This window comes from Microtus ochrogaster, chromosome 5 (genome assembly GCF_000317375.1).
Source record: "Microtus ochrogaster isolate Prairie Vole_2 chromosome 5, MicOch1.0, whole genome shotgun sequence".
Taxonomy (NCBI): Eukaryota; Metazoa; Chordata; class Mammalia; order Rodentia; family Cricetidae; genus Microtus; species Microtus ochrogaster.
In genome coordinates, this window is record NC_022012.1 from 26,897,812 (window position 1) to 26,921,084 (window position 23,273).

The 23,273-nt window shown below is 44.9% G+C and overlaps 1 protein-coding gene across 2 annotated transcripts in view; it reads left to right on the forward strand.

Annotated features, from left to right (window-relative positions):
* The window catches only part of Ets1 (ETS proto-oncogene 1, transcription factor), a 122,324-nt gene that overhangs the window by 41,587 nt on the left and 57,464 nt on the right, over positions 1 to 23,273 (forward strand). The window contains exon 1 of one of the 2 annotated variants that reach the window (XM_005347008.2): positions 16,965 to 17,292. The exons of the other annotated variant lie outside the window; for it this stretch is intronic. Within the exon in view, the coding sequence (XP_005347065.1) occupies positions 17,211 to 17,292 (82 nt within the window). The 5' untranslated portion in view covers positions 16,965 to 17,210. Of the gene's footprint in view, positions 1 to 16,964; positions 17,293 to 23,273 lie in introns of those variants that run through there. 2 annotated transcript variants of the gene reach the window in all.

The following is a 23,273-nucleotide window of genomic DNA, read 5'->3' on the forward strand; positions in this document are numbered from 1 at the left end:
ACAGAAGGGAGGACGGGCACAATATGTTTCTCAATGGAGCCTTCAAGTGACGTGGCAAGTGGGGGTCCCGGGCAATTGTCTGTGGAGCAGTCTCCCCCTCCAAACTTGGACAGTCTGGCTCACGAAGGGCTTGTTTTACTGGTGTTTAGAATAGTGCTCACCCGGGTTCTGCTTTATGTATCCTAGATCACTGTTATTCTTTTCTTCCTACCCTGTGTTGATTTTCACCTCCCTGGCCAAGTCTGCCCCCCTCCCCTTGGCCCTTTTGCCTGCCTTCAGGGATGTGTTCAGCCTCCCCAACCCCCACACCCTGCCTCCCAACCTGAATGAGATAGTCCATTCCCGGGTCTGCTGCCCCTCACTTCATTAGTGTTCCTTATGTTTATAAAGCCAGAAGATAATATTTTTAGGTTCCATTTGGAGTTCCCCAGGCAGCCTCTCTCTAAGCCACTTAGGAAGTTTAGAAAAGAAGGTCATGGAAATGTTAGACTTTTTTTTCCACTGAACTTTGGTTAAGTAAATGGTCTTAGGATGATGTCCATAGACCCCACTGGGAAGGTTTTTCTAGATGATGAGAAATTTTTTCTCCTTTTATTTCTCTTGCCTTTGCCTCTGGAAAACTGAAGTTGTTTTATTTATCAAATAATCAAGTTGTTTTGTTTATCAAATAATCATCTGAGATAAGCTTTCCTGGGCACTATGTACTACTATACAATTAATTCCTTTAAAACACATGTTTTAAAACATGATTTCTTTATTATTTTTATTTTATGTTCATTCATGTTTTGCCTGTATGGAAGACTGTGTAAAGGTGTCAGGACCCCTGAAACTGGAGTTGCAGACAGTTGTTAGTTGCCATTTGGGTGCTGGGAATTGAACCCAGGTCCTTTGGGAAGAGCAGCCAGTGTTCTTAACCACTGAGCCCTCTCTCCAGCCCTAAAATGCATGTTTTAAGAGTATTTTCTTAGTATATCTCTTGAAGTGTGCAACTAATGTCACAATTGAACTTTAAAACTGTACTTTTAAAAACACATCCCAGGGCATCAACAGCCAGCGTCCCTCATCTTTCCCACTGCGGGCCAGTGCTGACTGCTTTGAAATCTGTCCTGGTGAATCTGTTGTTGAATACTCACGTAAATGTAGGCATACAATATGTGGCCCTTGGTGTCTGGCTTCCTTCCCTTAGCATGATGTCTTCAAAACTTTTCCCTGTTCCAGGGTGAATCAGTATCTCATTCCTTTCCAATCATTAACATTCCTACTAGATGGCAATGCCACTTTTTATTTGCCCATCCTTTGATGGACATTTCGGTAGTTTCCATTTTGTGGCTACTATAAGTAATGCTACTGTGAACATTCATGTGCAAATTTTTGCATGAACATGTTTTCATTTCTCTTGGGTATAGACCTGGCGGAGAATTTCTCAGTCGTCTCTGTTTAACTGTTTATGGGATAGACAGTTAGCTAGCTCTATTGGCTGCCCATGAGGTGTACGCGAGCAGTTCACCTTCCCTGTATTCTCAACCATACTTGCTTTTCTCTGTCTTTTGGATTACACCCCTCACAGTGAAAGTGAAATGGTATCTTTTTGTGGGTTTGCTTTGTATTTCCTTAAGATTATTAATACTGGGCATATTTAAATGTGTTTATTAGACACTTGTCTAACTTTTGTGAAAACTTGTTTTTTCAAATCCTTGACCCACTTTTCCACTGGGTTATTTATTCTTTTGACTATTGATTTTTAGGAGTCCTGTACGTAATAGTTTAGATGTAAGTCTCTCACTGGTGGCTTAATTTGCAAGTGTTTCTTCCTGTAATGTCAGTCACTCTTTGTCTTTCCTGATGCTAAAATTTGTGACACAAGACAAAAACAAATTTTAGTTTTGATATAACCCAAATTCATCTCTTCATATGTGTGTTGTGAAAAGTTGTGAAGTTGTTAGTTTTTTCTACTGTCCCTGCAGAGCTGTATTGATTTAGTTGCTTCATTTAGGCCTCTGATTATTTTCAATTGGCTGTGGTGTGTCCTGTGAAGTAAGTGATAGGATTTCTTTTTGAAGCATACACTTATTCGATTTATCTTATACCATTGTTTCCCCATTGCTGGGCTATTCTTGTGCACTGAAATTTTAAATACATGGGCCAACTACATTTATGCCATTTTTCTTGATTTAGGGCATACATTGTTATTTGCATTGAATAGCTCTAAAGACTGCTCTTTCTGACAGATGAATATTTTTAGGATTTGAGGATGCTTGATTTGAAAGGTGTATGTGTAGGCATGTTTGTTACATATACTGAAAGGGGAAAAAAAACCTTACCGTCTGTTATTTACATCAAGCCAGACATAGTTAAAATTTTACATATATTACCCTATTTGAATTTTACCCCAAATCCTGTGAGTTATTATTAATTCTATTTTACAGCTGAGTAAGTTGATCTTTTCATGGTAATTTGTCATAAGTTATACTGACTTTAAATATCAGAACTTCAGTTGGGGCTCAGGTCAGCCTGAATCTCTATAATCACAGGCAACAGGGAAAAGCATAAAGAACATGGTGGAAAGGACTTGGGAAGAAGCCACAGTCTGCAAATCTAGCTATGTACACGGTTATTCATTTCCACATACCTAAATTGGTGCGCTCTGCTCCCCTCCTGCGCTACAGGGAAACCCAAACAAACAATATTTCATTTCGGAACTCCTTCAGCTTATTTGAAGTCAACAAAGCTAGCAGACGTTTGAAGTATAATTTCTTTGTATTTTTCAAATGACTCAGTCAATAAATCTCATCGAAGGCAATCTCATATTGTCCTTGATAAATTCTAAAGAAAGTCACTAACAGTTATCTGACAAACATCCTGGACCTACAAGTTAACCACAGACAAGAGGATGAACACAATTAATATATTGAATCTGGGCATTTGGGAGGGATAAACCCTGAGTCTAAGGAAAGTGGAAATGTCTCTTGTATTGAAGTTGTCCACATGTAATAGACTAGAAATTGCTCCTCAAGTCCCTTTCCCATGTTGTTCCTTTTTTCCTTTCTTTCTTGCAGGTGGCTTTACAAGATTGGGTTGCGTAACTTTAGCACAGTGGAACATCTCCCGGAATATGGTGTTTGTGCATTTTTCACTCCAGTTTCAGTTATTCTGAAATGTCTGTTGGATTCCCCAAAACATGTAAAATGAAAACAAAGCCTTTAGTAAGACCAGCGCTGTGGCCGGCTGCTCCGTCTGCGAGGGTTTCCAATGCTTTCCTGCTCTAGCTTTAGGAGATGCACAATAGACACCAAATGGGATGCAGAGCTTTAACCCATGTCAGTTTCCCTCGCCCCCTAGTTCCCCTGGGAAGAATCTGAGTCCTCCCTCTGCTTCTCCTACTCTGCAGCTGGGAGGTCATGCTCAAGCTGAGGCAGATATGTCACTTGGAGCTCCACTGGCTCCACCTTCCAAGGGCAACTCCGCTTATTCCTAAGGAAGAATGGGTAGGGACTGCAGCCTAAACAGCTCATCATCTGCCACCCCAAAGCCTTTTTCCTCCTCCTATATTACTTTTTATTGGTGGGGAAATGATAGCGCAGCTGACTCGTGGCGGGAAAGTGATAACCTGTCTAATAGAAATCCACAGAAGACAAAAGACATGGCGGGAGAAAACTGCAGTTAAAGGTGGTAGATGGGACATAGGGGCAGTCTGAAACAGCTGCACTAATATGGGTCTTCAGTAGTTTGTGCAGCTGTCTTGGATCAGAGTTCTATGAAGCATAGGAAAGAGCATCTCCATCCTGATAGATGGTACATATGGAAGAGCCTGGGACGCTTCTCCTCCTCTTGGGTATTTCTGCGATGCTGTGCCATCAAGCGGGTTGGAATGCTCTTTGAGCTTCCATGCTAGACCAGCACTGTCACCCTGACTTCAGTCCAAGGAAAGAAGAGATGCCTATTCATAGTCAGTGCTCAGGTTTGATCCACAAAGTTAGCGTGATGCAAACTCTGACCACAGCATGAAACGAGTATTTCCTAGTGAGGGATCCTGGTTGTGGAATTATATGGCTAGCTTAACCGGAAGCATTGCTTAAACCACCTGCTACCTAGAATGTATTGACAAGAACTGTTAGTCCACTGCTCCTTCTAGCAAATTCGGAGCACTTCTTCCTTCTAATGAGAGGTGTCTTGTGTGTCTTGGTAAGCCTTTTAACATTTCTCAAAACTTCAGCTATTTTCAGAAAACAGATATTTCTAGTTCACATAACAAATGCTAGTCTCTAACACCTTACATGATATTGTGTTTATCCGATGTACTTAATTCTCGTATCCAGTAACTCTGACAGGGCACACTTACAATATATATTTCTTCTGAATGTCTAGACCCTTTGATTAAAACCCATTGATTATATCCACATGCTATTTTGTTTTGATTGATACAATGGCATTCATATTTATACTCATTTACGATAATTCTCATTCACCCATGATTTCTGGTTTTCTTTTTTATCAGCAGTGCATTCGTATAGGGAAGGCTATTTGATACACCCTTGACAAACTAGCAGGTGTGGCTTCTCCAGGCTCGATACTCAGTAGCTGTTTTATATTCATGCTAAGCCTATCTTCAGAAGACAAATCTATAGGAAAATGCAGCCCTTTTTGTCTGTATTTATTGTCATATTTTCAATATGTCTGAAAGGTTGCATTAGTTTTCCTTTAGGCACCTCTGAGGATAGAAGGTGCTCCGGTGTGGGAGAGGCGGGTAAAACAACAGCTTATGGCCAGTCAGGAGCTGATCTGAAGATTTCAGGCCGCTATCATCATTGCAAAGTGGGCATTCCGCTTCAGCACACAGGCTGTTTGCTGGAACAAAGGAAAGCCAAACAAACCACGGTGCTTCTTCCCCAAGTCTCAGGTCAGAGGTTACAAACTCCTTTACTACTATTATTTATTATCTGAGTGTTCCTGGTTTTCTACATGAACATATCCATAAATTTTAGAAAGCATGCCTTTTTAGGAGCTCGGACTCTGATGATAGATAGCGAGCAAAGAAAATGATAGTGCGTGGCCTCGTGCCTGGAAACGAAGCCACTCAAGAACCCTCAGATAGTGTCTTCTGCGAATTATTATGGCTGCTTTTGAATGTGAGGGATTTGACCATCAGAAATCCACCTTATGGAGAACTGTACTTCCTCTTGAGTTTGAGGTCTGTAACTGTTTCCTGGGAGACTTGAATTCAGGGTTGCTTCATCTGCTCACGTGTGTGGAACACCTAAGAAGATGAACGAGGAGTGCTCCTCCTCTCCTCCTCCCTTCCTCCTCTTCTTCCGTCCTCCTCTCCTCCTCTCCTCCTCCTCTCCTCCTCTCCTCCTCCTCTCCTCCTCCCTTCCTCCTCTTCTTCTGTCCTCCCCTCCTCCTCTCCTCCTCCTCTCTTCCTCCTCTTCCTTCCTCCCCTCCTCTTCTCCTCCTCCTCTCCTCCTCCCTTCCTCCTCCTCTTCCGTCCTCCCCTCCTCTTCTCCTCCTCCTTCTTTTTCTTCTGTTTTGAGCTGTCTCTCTCCATAGTTCAGGCTGCCTCCCCTTGCTATTTAGTATATGTGTGGGGGGCAGGGTACACATGTGCCACAGTGAGCGGGTGGAGGCCAGAAGACAACCTGCGGAAGTTGGTTCTGTCCTTTCCCTGTGTGGGATCTGGGATGCAAGCTCAGGTCATGTGACTTGTCAACAAGTACCCTCAGGTCTCACTGACCCTGTTATTAACCTCTGGGCAGCCCTCCTTACTTCAGCCTCTGGCTTGTGGTGGTGTTGTGATGGCACCTGGGATGACTTTTCTTAAAAGCAGTTAGAAGGAAAGATTTTTTTTTCCTTAAGTTCAAAAAAAGCAAGAAAGAAGCTTTAAGCCCAGGAGCTGGCATGAAAAACCCAGGGATAGAACCATTCAGCAGGACTGGGAATGCTTAGCCTTGTCTCCCTCCTGTTTTTATTTGAGAAGTTGTATATGGGGTGTGTGTGTGGGCGGGAAGACACAACACACACACACGCTGCCCCTAAGTATGGTGGAGGATAAAGTTTATTACAGATAAAAGAGAGAGCAGAGGCAGGGACATCTGGGAGAGTCCAGAGTGGACATGACCAGACTGAACCTGGCCATGTGGAGAGAAGTGGAGGGGAATGGAGGATGGAGAGAGGGGAGCCAGGCTTAGCAGCCACCATATTCAACATAAAATACTTTCATTTGTTCATTCCTTATTTATTTATTTACTTATTCATTTATGTATTTTTCCAACCATTATCAGGTATTTGCTATGTCCAAGCCATTGTGTTTTAAGCTGGAAATTAAAATTTTAATTCCATGTGGTTCCACTAGTTGGGAGGGGCAGGGGCTAAGATTAGCTTCAGTAATGTAGCAATTGCTCCATCAGCAGCCTGCATGGACACATTTGAAGGTTGCTGCTTGTCCTGAGATCCCAGAGGAGGAAATGACTGATTTCAGCAGGGAAGACCCTTGGAACCTTGTCTGGGAGGGAACATTTGCTGATCAGTCTTGTCAGCATAGTGGAAACGAGACGAGGGCTTGTAAAAAAAATGCATAAAAGTGTATAATCCTAGATATCCAAAAGTCCGGGGTTGCTAGCTAGACAGCAAGAGCCTTCTTTGGAAAAGAGGGAGAAATGACACCGAGGGGAAGACAGGATGACAAGCGGGCCTCTGCCTGCCTGGCTATAGGCAGCGCCTCATTATTTTTGCATGATGTTTACCAAGAGCTGGTGGGAACATTTGCTTGTATCCCACCTTTCCTTTGTATGTAATGCCTTTCCTGGAAGGCTGTGCTTGCCTTTTACATAGGGCCTGGGCCTCCAGTACAAAGGGACAGCAGCCCAAGACTCCTTGAGTACATCTCCGTTTGGCCCTGTTTAAGTCTTTCACCAATGTTTCATTCCAGTGGCTGGGATATGGGTAGATGCTCCCCAAAGACCACAAAGCACTAGAAACTTTTTCCTTCCTGAATAAGTGGTCTTCAAAAGAATATCAGTTAGGTCTACACTGTCAAGCTGGGAATGACTAGAGTGTGAGCTGTGGGGGAAGTGGGACCGTGAATGAATTCCACCGTATTGATAAGGGTTTCTTCTCAAGGGCTATGGCTAATTGGTGATGCGGGGGTGGGGCTTCTGAGAAGCAGAAGATTGGATTGTCTATCTCCAGGCTCTTTGCAGAAGTTTCTGGCTGAGAGAAACTAATCAGGAGACCTGCATGGGGAGAGAGGCGTGTTATTTAATTAGCTTTACAATGGGCAGACTTGAAGGCACGTGGTGGGTTTAATGGAGGGAGATAGATGTCCTTTTTTGCGGGGCTAATTGTTGGGAAAGAGCAGGGTCTTTGTTGAAGCCCAGCATGAGAGCTCTGATCTCTTGCAGCCCGGGGCTGCCCCTACTTATAATTTTAGACAGAGCTATTCACGGCTGCTCTGCAGAGAAAAGAAGAACAAGAAGTGTATTGTGTGTGCAGGATCAGTGCCCAAACCTCCCCAAAGTCACTGGAAAGGAAAAGAGGAGAGAAAAGGCAAGCCCGAGGACCTGCCCTGTGCCTTTTGGAGTACTTCTCCGTCATTTATTTACTGTGGCTTTTGGAAAAGACAAGGCTACACTTTTTTTTTCTTTACCAACTTGGAGCTAAGGTGGGGTGAGTTAACCAAACACTCCCAGAAATACCAATTAACCCCACTTTCCCAACAATACGGCATTGGTCTTGCCTAGATGGAGTAGGCAAGCGAGGCAATGACTCGCGTCCCGTACTGCCAGCCTTGTTGGCAAGGCTCCAGGCAAATGGCAGTGCCAAAATGCAAATTATGTAGCTGAAGCCCCCTGAATAGAAAATCTGTGCGGCTAGAGGGAGTTCCTGGAGCAGTGATGGTTCAGAATGGCAGCCCAAGAGTAGACTATCATAGCATTTCCTAGGAGCCTTCGGGGTAACAAGCTCACACAGGTAGCCATTCCCAGTAAGGAAAAGGTCATCTCACATCCAGATGGCCAACCCGGGCTTTTAGGGTTGCTGTACACATCCATAATTCTGTCACTGACATGGGTTAGAGATCAGTGTTGATGAATTCCTGCAAGAAATGGGAAGTTGAAAAAAGGGTGAAGCCAGCTCCTTTAAGAAAATACGATGCTCTTCAAGTTGTACAAAATCATTGCAGCAAACCTTCCACCCAAGAGAAGAGGACCCAGTTTGGGGAGGAGCCCTGAGGGTACGAACTCATCATTGCTGTTAATTGGTATTCGGCTACGAACGTGTGTCTAGAACTTTCTCAGCAGTGCCTCACATCTCCACAATGGGAATCGATCTCCTGTCATCTACAAGGGAATGATATCAAGGATGTGTGTGATTTGCTTGCTCAGCACTATCTTTATCCCGGCATCTGATGTTAATGGCACACACCAAGAGGGGCGCCAGCGTCTATTAATCTGTTTGTGAAGAAAACAGCCTTCAGTGGTTTGGATTAACATTCTTGAAAAGTTTTGCGCTCACTAAATCAAAAGTCACATATCTGGTGTGGATAAGAGCAGGGTGGGGTGAGCCAGGGTCTCATGGAGCCCAAACTTGCAATGTAACCAAGTGTCTTAGTTTCTTTTCCTGTTTGTGTGATACAGGCAACTTAAGGGGGCCAAGGGTTTGGTTCTTTCTCACAGTTCAAGGCATAGTTTGTCATGATGGGCAGATGAAGGCAGCGGGAAGGTGGATCGGCTGTTCACATGGCACCCACTGTTTGGGGAACAGGGAGTGAGGAGTGAGGAGCTCAGCTTCTCTTCTCCACCTATGTGGTCCAGGGACCCAGGCAGGGAATGGCACCACCTACCACCCACGGTGGATGGATCCTCCCACCCCAATTAGTGAAATAAAGATAATTTCTCAAAGGCACACCCAGAGGGCCATCTCCCAGGCGATTCTAGATTCTGCCACGTGGACAATTAACATTAACTATTACAGCAAAGGTGGCTTTGAACTCCCCACCCTCTATCCTTGGAACGTCTGAATTGCAGGCGTATACTACCGCTGTAGGATCTAGTCTGATTTCTAAAGGTGGTAACAGCGGCTAAGAGTCATTGAATACTCCCTCTCTGTCACCCAATTTAAACTCAACCCCTAGGCGGCAAAGAAGTAGAAAAGTAGAGTCCAGAGCTGGGGTATGAGCTTTGCCACTCTGCTTCTCTGCCGCCTAGGGGTTTTAGAGTTGAATGGTATGTTCTGCATAAGGAGGACAAAGCCTAAGAGGGTGCTTGGCAAAAAGCTACAAGAAGCGATCTTAGTGTTTGGGAACACGAGCATCATCTGGAATAGCCTCCTCACCTTTACAGCTCAGCTCAACTCAATTAAAAAAGTTCTCCAAGGTAGGAAGCACCGTTAACTCTAAAATATCGGCATCTACGTGAGCACTGGGTCCTTTCTGGATGTGGAATAGCTGTTGCCAGCCATTGGTCTCTCTCAGAATTGTGGAACTCCCTAAAAAAAAAAAAAAAAGTCTACAGTCTTTTTGATATTTTTTTTTTAAAAATTCTCAACATTATTTAGAATTTTTAATTCCTGGAAAGGGGTCTCTCCTGGGAACCTGCCACTTGAGAGCTGCTTGCCTTTTGTTCTTTCCTCCCAGACAGCTGCCAGCTCCTCACCCAGCTGTGTTCCTCCCCCTTCCAATGGGTCCCTCCGGGTGCGTCCCACCCTAGGTCCTTTTGTGAAGAAGTCTTTCAGGCCGATTTCCCAGTCTGGGAGAACACGTGTTTCAGATCACAGGCGGAAAGCATCTAGAAGAAGGGACTTCTAGACGGTTTCTTTTTTATTCCCCAACTCTCCTCCCCTGAGTTATCATTTCAAGTCAGAAGCTCTTGACCATGTGTGGTTCACAGGTCCGAAGGATTCCAGGGCATCCTTGCATGTCCTCCATGTGGGCTTTCCTACTCATCACTGTCTCCAAGGAAGGAGCGTCAGCGCGTGGGAGCCAATCCCTAGTCCAGCGGAGCCTTGCGTCACCGCTAGTGCTTGTGGCCACCTTATTCCACTTTGAGGCTGAGGCATGGTGTGGAGGAGGCACAGCTGGTTCCTTGCAGATTAACTGACTTTGCATCTCTCTTTGAGCCTTCTTAAAGTAGCACTGAGTGTGAACTGTAATCCCAGTGAAGCAGACATATCCTTCTTGAGGCGGACTTTCATCTCTCAGCCATATAGGGGTGCCACATTTGGTGGTACTTGTGGTGGAGGCTTGTGTGTGGGGGGGTCACAAAAGTGAGTAAGTTTCTAGACACCCTAAAATTGTTTTTCCAGATTTAGACCCCGTGTATTCATGAAATTTAGATTCTAGTCACACTTACACACACATACATACACACACAAACACACACTCAGCATCTAGATTTGAAGAATTTGAGAATTCAAGTACTATGTGTTCTAGATCCTCTGTTATTAGTTGCTGTTAGTGTTGACTGATAAAGCTGGAATTCCTATTAATTCATTACAAAACCATAATGGGTCTCAAGCAAGGGTTCTTCATGTCAGCAAAATGTCTGTGGGTGACTGAAGGGAAGTACTCAGACTGTGTTTCCCAGCGTGACTTGTGTGAGTTTTCCTTGTTTTTCGGTAGTGGAAAAAAGAGATGAAAACTACCATGCGTTTATTCACAATCCCAGTCATAGCCCATGGATTTCTTGGTTCTTGTGGCTTGGGATCAGCCAGGTTTTCTGCTACTACATCTTGATTACTCCACACACAGATACAAAAGATGCAGCGAGTGTGATTCTATCACCACAAGAGAGGTTAGCCACCTTTCCCTGTCCCCGTGTGCTTGGCAGGTACCTGCAGTTCAGTGGCTGCCATGTCTTTCCCCTTCCCATCCTGCTCAACCACCCCCACTGCGCTCATCATATCTGTACCCCCATCCCTTCATTCTTTATCGCTGAATACCTTATAGCAAATGGATTCATTTGAAGATGCACTGTTCCTAAAGGCACACAAACTTCAGTTCATTGCATATATTTTCCTTTTCTTATAAATTACACACACACACACACAGCAACTGGTGGTCAGTGAAATAGAAGGTTCGGTCTGCGAAAGGGCTCCTGAGCAGAGTCTGAGAAATGAGCGGTGTGCTGTATAAATGCTCCCACCGACAGTGAGACCCTTAGCTTGCCATGGGGTGGGTCAAAGGCTACTTTCCACAAACCGTTACATGTGTGAGGGCATGGACGAAAAGGCAAATGAATATAGTGATCATGCCAACATTTTAAGTAGCTGTATGGATGCAAGGATAAGCAGAGCATGCAAAATAAATTAGAATAAAAGGCCGGAAGTATCTTTTTGGTTAGGAGAGAGTTGTTTAGTTCTTTAATGCAAGCTTTGGGCAACCTTGTCTCATTTGTAGGCAAACCAAAACAAGTAAATGAATTTTATTTTTTTCTCGGGACAGATCAATATTTGAGACTTTAAGAAGTTACCTGTTTATTAATGAAATATGGTTATTTATTGGGTTCCAACTACATTCATCTCCATGACACAGGGAATAACAGAAACTGAGGGGATAGACATGCGTGTTTCAACACATATCAAGCAGGCATTCAGTCTGCTGAACACAAAATCGATGTCTCCTAGGGAGGAGATAAAGCTTCTAAAAGGAAATCCTTCCTTATGGCAGGTGTTCTTGTGAGGAAAGAAACCCCGAGAAATACCCATACATTTGCGCATGACCTGCCCCGCCATTGTTCGTGACCCCCCAGGATCCTGACACCCGAATTCCCCCCCCCCCCGACTCAACTGTGGCTCTTCCAGCATGAGCTCCCTCTCCCAGTTTCATGGCTGTTGGTCATGTGAGATTGTGAAGGTAGCTTCGTGAAGGTCCTGGGTTCATTATCAGGTCCTAATTTCATCGTAGATTCTTGGAGACTCAAGACACAGAAAAATGAGGACAGACAGCCACTGTGCTTTTGACTTCCATCATGCCCTCTGTTGTTTCCAGAGGAGCCCCCTTCTCTTCCTTTACAGTCTCCCCGGGCAGGGCTGTTTTCGCCTAGTCTCTTTTGTTTGACTCCCAACTCCAAATGCAGAATGGATAAATGAATCCATCACTTCATCTCTGCTCCTTTGTCTCCAGAGTGGTACATGTAAAGTCTTTTGGGTGGACTGACTTTGAATTTAAAAATGAAAGTGAGTTAAGGGAAGGGAAAAGATTTCACAGTGAAATTATTTGAATGTAAAGTTCAAGCCATGCATACAGAAAAACCCGTCTTGAAGTTTGGCACTGTCTTTATAATCTAAAAGAAAAACCTTCTGCTAGGACAAAACCACCTGAAACCCTTGGGGTAGGATAGAATCTTGTTGCCATGGGGTAAAAGCCTGTTGCTAGGGGCTTCTGCGATGTTATTTGAGAACCCAATTCTCTTGCCATCTATGCCAATGCCCTCATCCCCCATCTCCTCACTAATCTAATTTAGAACAACTTAAATTGGGATCCAAATTATAAGATCCCCCATAGGCTCATAGGGCGGTCACATTCTACATTCTCCTGGTTTGGGAAGCAGCAGCGATCCTGAGAAAGACATTCAGGGAGATTAAGGAGAAGCACACTGACCCTGGGTGTGAAGAAGGCCCCCAAGCTCTGCAGTTTTGATTGGCAGCGCCTCTCCTTTTGCTGTCTGTGCCAAGTCTGATTTGCTCTGAGAAGAATACGTGATGTCTAAACTGATGGATTTTAAAATGTCGCTTGGTCTGTGGATTAGGCCAATCCATCCCACATTGTTGGGGCTGCAGATGCAGTTGAATGGCTCATAATTATAGCCTAAGAGACTGCAGACAGCAATAGAGCCAAGCCAGACCCCCTTTCTCCTCCTAGCCCATGCCAAGCTATCTCCCACAGGGAACGAGGGTGCTTAGTCTGCAATGTACTTGCCGAAAACAGCACAGATTCCTGCTGGATTTCTGGGAACAGTGCTTGGTCACCTACCTGTTCGGACACACATGGGGTTGGGCTTTTGTTTGACAAGAGTAAGCTCATTTATATCCTCCACTGGCTAGGAGGGCTGTACTTGGAAGTCACTAACAGGCTTCCATCTCTCACCATGTGGTGAGAAAGGGCAAGGTTTTGCCTCCAGTATGATCGAGAACAGTACCTTTCCGCCTCACTTTCAGAACAAATACAAATTCCTGTTTTTTTCTTCCTCAGTCAGTGCTGGAAATTCTCAAGCAAGGCCAGGTAGTTCTCTGTTCAAGGATCATGGAAGGGGACTGGATTTTAAAATTTGTCATGATAGTTAACTAAGGTCCTACTCCACTCCATAGAGTTGTCCGGGGAGACAGATTTAAAGTGCTAGTCTCCCTTACTCTGGGTCCCAAAGACAATGATAATCTTCTGAAGTTAATTGAACACTTTCCTACCTTAGACATTCTGCTGAAGTTTTGTGCACATATGGTATTATTTAAAGCAAAGAGATAATCTTGAAAGGTGAGTGCTATTATTTTCCCCGCTTCAAACATGGGAGCCTGAGCGAGTTTCAGGACTAAGTGGTTTACCTTAGTAACTTAGTAAGAGCAAGTTGGTTAAGTTAAAAATCTGAATCTCACTTCTGAACTCTTGCTGCTCAGTATCTCTGTTTATTACAGAGTTTTCTGGGCGGAATGGGCCTTCAGTCCTCCCCACCCTCCTCCCTTTCTGCCAAACAACTGCGGCTCTCATATGGTCCATTGTTTATTGTATTACTCGAACAATAGCTAATGAGTGTATTCCATGCTAGAAAGATCCAGGGGTGGTTTTATTCCCTGAAGCAGAGATGAGGTTGTGACACCAGAAAGGTTAAGTGGCCTTGGTGAGGTCACAGAGCCAGCCTGCTCTCAGCCACACCACCTTCTGAGTCCCTGGCTTAGTTCCTAAGCTGACCCTGAGGCCTTTTGGGATTACACTTTAATTGATAGTTATTTTAATTTCCTGCTTATCTCCAACTTTCCATTTTATTGCTCCTTAAATGGTGGATATTGAAGCCTGGGGCAGTTTTTTTCTTTACTCCACCCTCCCCCCCCTCCATACTTTGCACCAAATAGAAACCGCTTGGTAGAGAGTTAAGTTTCTGACGTGTTTTTCGGGGTATGACAGGGCCCGTTGGCTTTTCTCAGCCTGAAAGGAGACCACAAGTGCAGCTTAGACAGGTTGCTAACTGAGATCTTGAGAGCTTGTTTAAAAAAAAAAAAAAAAAAACACCTTACATTTCTACCAGTAAGTCAGCCTCTGTGAGTCATGAACTCGCTTGGGATCAGTTGTTAGTGGTCGAATGTTTTTGTGCTCCCTTCAGAGAGGCCTATTTTTAAAGGCTCAGAAGGCAGAGAATTCTAGCACACTTCTGCAGAGGAAGGCAGGAGCTTCCAGAAGTCTTTGAAATTAAATGCATTTTTATATACTGAGTCTGGGGCAGGATTGAGGGAAGAATGAAGGGAGATTATTTTTTGCTCGATGCTCCTTGTGGTGAGGACATCTCTGTATAAAGGTGACTCCTGTCTGGATACCATTCATGCCTTTTTGGACTCAATATCCCTATTCTCCAGAGTCCCAACCTTTGGTCAGATGTAATTTGCTAGACTCTGAGGGTTTTTAAAGATACAAATCGGTTCTCTCCCCAGTAGGAAGCAAACTCAAAAGAGACATTACTTAACCCCCCCCCCCCACATTCTTTCCCCCCACCCTGTCCTTGCCAGGTGCTTTAAAAACCATTAGTCTTGAAACAGTGTGCTCAGGTATAAAGAAGATATATGCTGTATGTAAAATGTAGTTTGGGGGAAAATCTACTTGTGTTATAAAGAGAATACCAATTCCATTTGTCAAACATTAATTAAGTGAGCTACTGTCCTCTGTCCTGGTTGGATTATTAATGTCCCAAACATGTAAAACTGTCTTAACTGGTTCTCTCTCAGTGCTTTTCATCCTACAGGGCATTTCAGCCAGATCCTGGGCTCTTCACAGGACTAGTGACGTTGGGAACATTTGCCATCAGTATTATCCCAACCCACTTTCTGGTCTGGATATTAGCACATTTGAGCTCCTGCATTTTGGGACAGGGAGGGGAACAGGAAGATCTATAAATAGACGGGCGCTGTGCAAGGTTTACAAGGAATACATTCCCTCTCTGTTGCCAGGGCAGAAAATGTCTACAGCGCTATCTTGTTGGTGGCTTAAGTGTCTCACATGCAAGCATGTAAGCAGTAGTGTAACTAGACACTAGTTTAGTAGAGGAAGAGAGGTGTGACCCATGGGAGAGAGAGAAAAAGGAGTGATTCTGAGCAAGCTGCTTTTGCAAATAGAGTAGAACTCTCCAGCATTTTCCTAAGACCAAAACAACAAAATGAAATTCCCCCAAGAATCTGTTCGCTTGTTCAGTTCTCCAGATGTCATAGTAAGTCAGGACCAGCTCAAGATTCGGTCCCTTGCTGCTTGTTTGGCATGTGGATGTACAATCCATTCATCAGCTGGTTCCCTAAGCTTTTCCCAGGATCCAAAGTGTCTGTTCTTGTCATCTGGAGGCCAGCATTGTTTTCTCATACCTTGCAGAAACACAGCTGGACTGCAAACAGCCTTTGTTCTTTAAAAAAAAAAAGAGGATTATCACATACACATATTTTTCTCTGGTGACCAAAGAAGGGTGGAGCCCGGAGGTTGGGCCAGGACCCAAAGACTGACACTCTATTACTGTTTCTTCAACCTGATTTGCTTTGGGAATCCTGTACACTGCTAAAGCCCAAAGGGGGTAAAACAAACAAACAAACAACAACAACAACAAAAAGCCCCTCCCCAAACATGCTTAGATGAAAGTTAGCAGGTGTGATGGAATTTCCTAGAGCAGAAGTTAACAGTTGCAGACATGGAGTGGGAGTTAGTTCATCACATGCTTAGAAATCAGGAAACAGTACCAAGAATAGCCTTCCCTGAGGCTGCTCAGGAAGATTTATGCTGTCTTTTAATCAAAGGTAGATGTCAGTGCCTATGCGCTACCATGTCCTGGGTAATTTGTTAATGTATGTATGTTAGCTGATGATCGGTGGCTACCTATGGATTATCCTGACTCGCCTTTTTATCTGGAGCCTAGGGAGTTCCCAAATATGACAACGACGTGCACCGTGATTCTCTGGGCTAGCGATGAGCCCCACAGATTCACACCAGAGTGCTGGTGGATGTGGTGATGTAGAAAAGGATATTGGAACTTTTTTCTAATAGAGCGGAAGAACTAGTTATGGGTTCTGGACTCCCCGTTTAATCCAGGAGCTTTGGGGCTTGAGTTCTGGGGGTCTCTGATAGACTTGGTTCTGAGCTAGGGAAGCTGGTTAAGGTTTTCCGTTCACCGATGCTGGCTACCCTTGTCACTTAACCATCCCAAGGGTGGGATTCTGAGTCATGTCTCGGCTAAAGGCCTCCCAGAACACCCACTGTGGAATCCCCCGCACGCGCCCCTCGGTGCGTACCCAAGCAAGCCTCACGTCCTGTGTGTCAAGCTTTGTGAATGAATGAAGTACACGCACTTGGAAAACTATGCTGCTACCGGAGCGGGCCGCAGCGGTGACCAAGCCCTCAAGAATGCGTGCAGAATCAGACGGACTTTCCCGAGACCGTGGCAGCAGCCCCTGCACGCCAGCTACCCGCGCTCGCCTTTCTCACCAGAAGTGGCCCGAGGCCCTTGTCCAGCGACCTGAGTAGCCCGGGCTGCGCAGCATTTGCGGGGTCCGGGTCCGGCGCGCCCGCCCTTCCTTTCGCTTTTGGGAGGCCGGCCGTAATTGGCTGCGGGAGCTAGGCCCCGCCCCCGCCGCCCCGCGGAGTGGGCAGGGCAGACACGGGGACCCTGGGCCTGGGCTCCGGGAGGAACGCCCTAAAGCGGAGGCGAGCTGCACAGCGCCAGCGCCGGCCAGCAGAGCGAGCGCCGGGGACGGAGGAGCGAGCGAGAGGGCGGGAGAGCGAGCGGGCGGGCGGGCGAGCGAGGCGCGGGCGAGGCTGGGACCCGAGCGCGCTCTCTGCTCAGCCAAGTGCCAACTTCGTGCTGACGGGCTGGGTGTGCACCTTCCCGTGGGGCAGGCAGTCAGCGGGAATTTGAGATTTTAGGGAAGAAAGTCGGCTTCGCCCTGTCCTCTTCCCCCCAGGGTTCAAAATCCCCATTAAAAAGCAAAACAACATTTATAACAAACTTGCTCTCATCCCGCCGGCCCCCTCAACTCCCGGCACCATGAAGGCGGCCGTCGATCTCAAGCCGACTCTCACCATCATCAAGACAGAAAAAGTGGATTTGGAGCTTTTCCCCTCCCCGGGTGAGTGGCGACATCAAGGCCCCCACCCCAGCTCTGGGTCCCTTCCACTTCTCCTCTGGGTTGCGCTGCTCCCTCAGGAGCCAAGGATGCAGAGGCCAGGACGACTGACTGTTGGTGGCCCGAGACCCTTGGTTTTTTTTTTGGGGGGGGGCGGTATTTATTTTCACAGCTGCTTTTTTTTTTTTTTTTGTGACTAATGGGAAGAAACTTATAGAATTTCCAGCGTCTTAATTCTGGTGTTTCAATTTTCCCACATAAGCGAGAACCTTCATGTTAGCAAGGGGGGCTGACACTGCCTCTCAGGTCACCCCCTAACTCCGTGTCTCCCCAGAATGGAGCTTAATGGGAGGGCTCAGCGGAGTGCTGAAAGGGTGTCTGGCCAACTGCCTGGCCTTCAAGCACATTTCCAGCACTCTTGAGTCCTGAGCGCCTCTGTCACAGGTCCCTTAGGGTCCTCTTTGCTAGGTTGAGGAGGTACCGGGAGGAGAAATGAAATGAATCTGTTTAATTTGGGGATTCATGTAGGTTACTAACTTTACTGGCTTTCTCTGCCGTGTTTTGTCGTCTGGTACCAAAGGTCCTAGAAGCAGGAAAGCATCCCAACACCAGATGTGACTTAGTGTCGTTGGTTCATGGTTTCATTTAGAAGGCTTAAAGGATTTAAAGAAGAGAGGGATAGTAAAGACACCGAATTCTGTCTTAGAAGGAAATTTTAGTGCTCAACAGATGGAGTCAACTCTTCAGGATCTCCGAAACTAGCGCAGTTGAGAGGGAGTTGTGCCTCCTCTTAGGATAGGGAGCCTGAGCTGGCTTCAGAGAAGAGCGACTTTGGAGGTGAACGGATATAGAACGATACAAGGAGAAGGGGATGCATTTTGGGAACTAATCAGCTGCCACAAAGCAAACCTCTATTGGGTCCAATTATCAGTAAGTTTAGTTGCTGTTCCCTAACCTTTTTCTCTGCAGGAATGAACTCTATATTTTAACCCTTTCTTTAAACTTTCAAACAAACAAGCCAAAATGAGGTTTTGACATTCTGACATGCTTCAAAATGTTAATAAGGACATTTGGGTCCCATCCCTCATCCCCCCCCCCCTTTCCCGACTCTCCTAACATTCATCAGGGAGCTGTATAAAAGCTGGGCTTGTGTCTTGTCACAGTGTGATGACAGTCAGAACCGTGCTGAGACCTTTCCTGGGCCAGTGGAGACTTCTCAGGCACTTAGAGCTACAGGTAGAAACGATGCTCTCAAGGTTGTTTTTGAGTGTTCAAGGGAGCCAGAAGTTCTCTGTGTTACAATTGATTGAAACCATATATAGCAGAAGTAAAAGGATGGTTCCCAGCGAAGATATAAACTCAACTAATAGGCCCTTTCCTTAAGGATGGCTTGTTTATATGTGCAGTGTGTGTTTATGGGTAAGAGACAGATTTGGGCATCTGGGAAACATCACGTATATTACGTTAGTTCACATACCTGTCGCGAGTGAGAGCTCCTTGCAGCACGTGTTTCAGATCATAGCAAACAGCTGAAGCATGTTTTTTTTTTTTTTGGTAATTCAATATTAAATATTTGAGATTTTAAAGCATTTGATGCTATTACTTCAGTTATTGATAAAAATAAATTGTGGGGCAAGTAATTTTATTGAGCTGTCTCACCAGTAAAATAGTTCTGGGCAGGCCTAATGTTGCAGTCAAACACAGTGTCTTTACACTGGCTTTTTCTCATCAGAAAAAGTGTTCAAGGAATGCAAGTTGGAAGTGAACCTGAACTACATGGTGCATTTAAAACCAACTTGAGCAATACAGTAAAATCCATTTTCAAAAAAAAAAATAAAAATAAAAATAAAAAGCTTCCAAGCCACCGACCAGGTTTTACAAGTGAATGTCAATGCAATGCAACAAAGCAACAAAATTTCCTTTGGTCCAGGAAATCCGGAGTCTTGTGCTATTTACTATGATGAGATTTTTTTTTTCTGGTACTTTCTTAGAGAAAATGAATAATAATTTGTTGATCATTATAATTTTTTTCTGGGTTGTAGTTGCATTTATGTAAATATTATGTCCTTCCCTCAGATGGGGAGGTAGAGGCACAGAACAGTTAAGCCACTTAGGCAACATTCTCCACAGAGCCAGTGGCTGAAGAGAAATGAGTCCCTATTTCTGACTTGTCAGAGTACAGGCACTGAGTAATACTGCAGGTTTTCTTTGGGAAGCGCAACAGAGAAACTTCAATGGAGACTTAAATTTTCGGGTTGCAGAGATGGAAGAAACCCCAGCCAGGATTGCCAGCTTTCACGAGTAGAAGGATAAGATATTAGGTGCAGCTTTACCTGGTTCAGCAGACTCATAGGCCACCTGTGTCTAAGTTGCATGGCTTTGCATCCAGGACTGTGACCTTCGTGATAATTGCTTTTTTTTTTCCGTTATATTGCTTAGTTTCTTATGTGTGGAGACAAGTGTGGGGTGTGATGTTGCCTCGAAGATTAAACCAGAACTTCCTTCCCCTCCCCTCCACAGATTCCTAGATTCAAAGAGATGCAGTGGGCAGTCTGAGGGTTGAAACTGGAGATAGAGGAACTGGGATACCTGTCAGCCTCTCTGTGGCTAGGACTGTACCAAGAACCTTTATTCACTTTGGCTTTATGTTGAGGTCTGACAGGATTTTTGACTGCATCAAATGTCAAGTTAATATATACTTTAAAATAACACTGGCATTCGATTTCCCTTGTAAGTGTAAAGTGGGGCATACTATTTCATTGCACACTTCTCTCGGGCCTGATATAGGTTTAAACCAAAGGTAGCGTTGACTTGTTCCTGGTTCCTTCCTGAACAGTGGATGAAGCTATGACAGCAGGGTGTGGGAGCAGATGCTGCCTCATTATTCCCCTCCTTCCTGTTCCACTCCACCTTTATAGGGAGGAGAAGACAGCGGCCACAGAGGAACAGTTTTCATCCTGGCTGTTTGCCCATTTCTAAGACTCAAAAGGTTCAGTCCCTACTTCCATCTCTCTTTGAGGATATCCATCCTCTGGGGACTGTTACAGTCCTTTGAGATAGGAAGAAGCAAGTGCTTCTTAGTTTGGGACAGTCTTTGTGTCACTGGAAGCCAGAAAGGGGAGAGTTCTGGGCCCTTTAGATCACTTGCTCACCGTGGTTCTAGATCCCTCTTACCACACAGTTAGTGACTAAATAGCCCAGTGGTTTAGACAGGGACTGTGGAGCCAACTTGTCTGGGTGTGAATCCCCAGTTAGTAGCTGTGTGACTTTGGGCAGACTACTTAATCTCCCTGTGCTCCAGCATGTGTGAAATGAGTGTATTAATCCTTGGATGAAGATGAAACCCGAAAATGTGGAAAATCTTAACTCAGTGCCAGATCGGTCATGGAGTCTGTTGAGCAGTTAATGAAAAAGCAAGTCAACAGAAACGTTGACTAGTGTAGAGCTTTCAGAAGACCTTGGCAAGTTTGGTAGGGAATCTGCAGGGTGCTGTATATATGTGCCCCAAATCTACCACTTGGGGAGGAAGGTAGAGTAGAGAACAAGATTTCCTGGCCTGACATCTCACCTGAGCGGCTGTGCTCTGAGCTATAGACAGCAGGTATGGCGAGGCCATACAGAGCATCTGGGAGGTCCAACTGCCGCTGTGCTTGGTCCAGAGGCTGGTGTCTTCCTCTGGGTGATAGAGCCCGTCAGTGATACTTCAGAGCAGGAACTCTTCCAAGTCCAAAGACAATGGGGACATTTGCAGAGTTTTGGGGGAAATGTAAAGTTTTTTTCTATCTTGCTTGGTTGAGAAATGTGTCTTGTCCAGTTATTATAAAATATCTCACATTTTATTTATTTACTTGGTTGGCAGAGCTTGCATTCCTGGCATTTTTTTTTTTTTTGGTTTGTGTTGCTGTATTTTTTTTTTCTTTGTCCATGTAACTTTTTTTTCTTCCCTCTTAAAGAGGCCAGACCACCCTGTAGGAATATCTTCTCTCCTAGGAGACAAAGCGGCAGTGGTCAACTTCCCCAAACCAGCTTGCTCTGGCCCCACCACAGTTTCTGCAAAAGCAAGAGCTGGTTAGCGGCTGCCAGGATTTTCCAGGAAAGAATCTCCCTGTTTCAGAGCATGGTGGCTACAGCGTAATTACAGACGGAATGAAAGCTAGCTCTGATGGCATTCCTGGAGCTTATGTTGATGGTAGATTCTTGTTAGCCAACTGTCGTAGGGAGCTCCTGAAATGTGCATCGGATATGCTTTGTATGTTCACACGCTGACACACTTGCTCGCCGGAGCACTTGATCACCCTCAACTCTGGGGAAACATTACTTATCCCATGATTTTTTTTCAGATGGCGAAAGTGATATTCATAGACATCCATACCTTTTCTGAGGCCACACTTTAGAAACTTAGACACTGGTGAGATTGCGGCAGGCATTTTGTACCTGAAGCAAGAGTGTTGTATTATTTTCAGCAACTCTGGAAATTAAACCACAGTCCACTTTATATAAGAAGGCAGTGCTGGCTGACGCTTTGGAGGCTCAGGGACTATAGGGGTTCCCTGCCATCTCTGAAAGACTCCCCTGAACTGAGTTGTCACCTGTGTACCGTAGACAGCTTGGTGAAAGGGTGTCCCCAGGCATGGCCATCCAGATGTGTATCTTTTGGAAGACGCTTACAGTTCCAGTCATTCTGACCTCAGATGGTGAAGCAGAACCAGGATTCTGTTTCAGTGACTTTCAGGCATTCCAGCCTTGGTCTCTGATGGGACCATCAAGTCACTGACCCTCTAGCTTCAGCCCATTTTATCTCCCTTGTCACTGGTGCTGCCGTGAACTCCATTGTTTCAAGTCTGGATGGCGAAAGATGCTGACTGGCAAACTGAAGGCAGTTCAAGTTCGATTTCCTGCTTTGTAAGGAGGCTGGGGTTCATTTCATTTGGTCTCTACACAGCAGATAACTGCTACCTTTCCCCCTAAAAGTTATTATTTTTTACTCCAGTTACTGTGTCAGGGCATACTGTTCAGAGGGCCGATAGGGAAGGTAGGGCAGTTCCATCAGCCCACAGCTCATTGAGAAACAGACTGCGGTTCCCCATCCATGGTCATGGTGGGGATTCCTTTACCATTGCCTTATGGAGAGTGTTTCTTCAAATACTTAGCATCCTTGAGCCATGCAGCCATCGTAAAGAGGAACTTGTTTATGAGTAGATAGATCCATGCTGTATTTATTAGTTCCATAATGATGCATTGTTCCGTTCTCTGCTCAGATGGAATCACAAGTAGCATTTACCTCTCTGCAGAATTTTAGATTTTTTTTTTCTGCTTATAGCTGTTACACTGTCCTTAATTCAGGATTAGAAAGGTCAGAGCTGTTCCCTAATCTGTCCTTTTCACTCATGATCATCTCTAACTACTTCTCTCTTTAGTTGGACTGAGGATGCCTGTTTACAAAACTTCAGTTAATGTTTCCCAAATTACACCAATAAGCTATTTTAACTTGAATACGTATCTGAAGCCTATGTCTGTCTGAGTTACCTTTTTCTTGTACCTGGCTAGTCTGTGATCCTTATGCTGGAAGGAATTGATCTGTTATAGGGTGGTAGTATATAGCATATAGTATATATCAAGGCAGAGGCCTGTGATAAAGTTAACATACTACAGTACAAGTTAGAAATCTTGATGTCAGGTTCTTCCCCGCTGTCGCTGCTGTGCTCAATCCTATCACTATCCAAAATGCAGTGGGTGGATTGTTTGTTTTGTTTTGTTTTGTTTTTTGTTTTCCTTCACATACTCGTCAACTGCTTCTTTCTGGAGCTTTCTGTTCTGTTTCAGGGAGATAGAAATTGACCTTCACAGTGTTATTAGACCTTGTTAGCTCTGAGGATCTTTAGGCAGCTGGATTTGAGATCCTGGAGCAGTATAGATAGGATGATCATATATCTTAGCACCCAAATGACACTTCGGAAGGTATGTGTATTAGCAATAATCTCAAC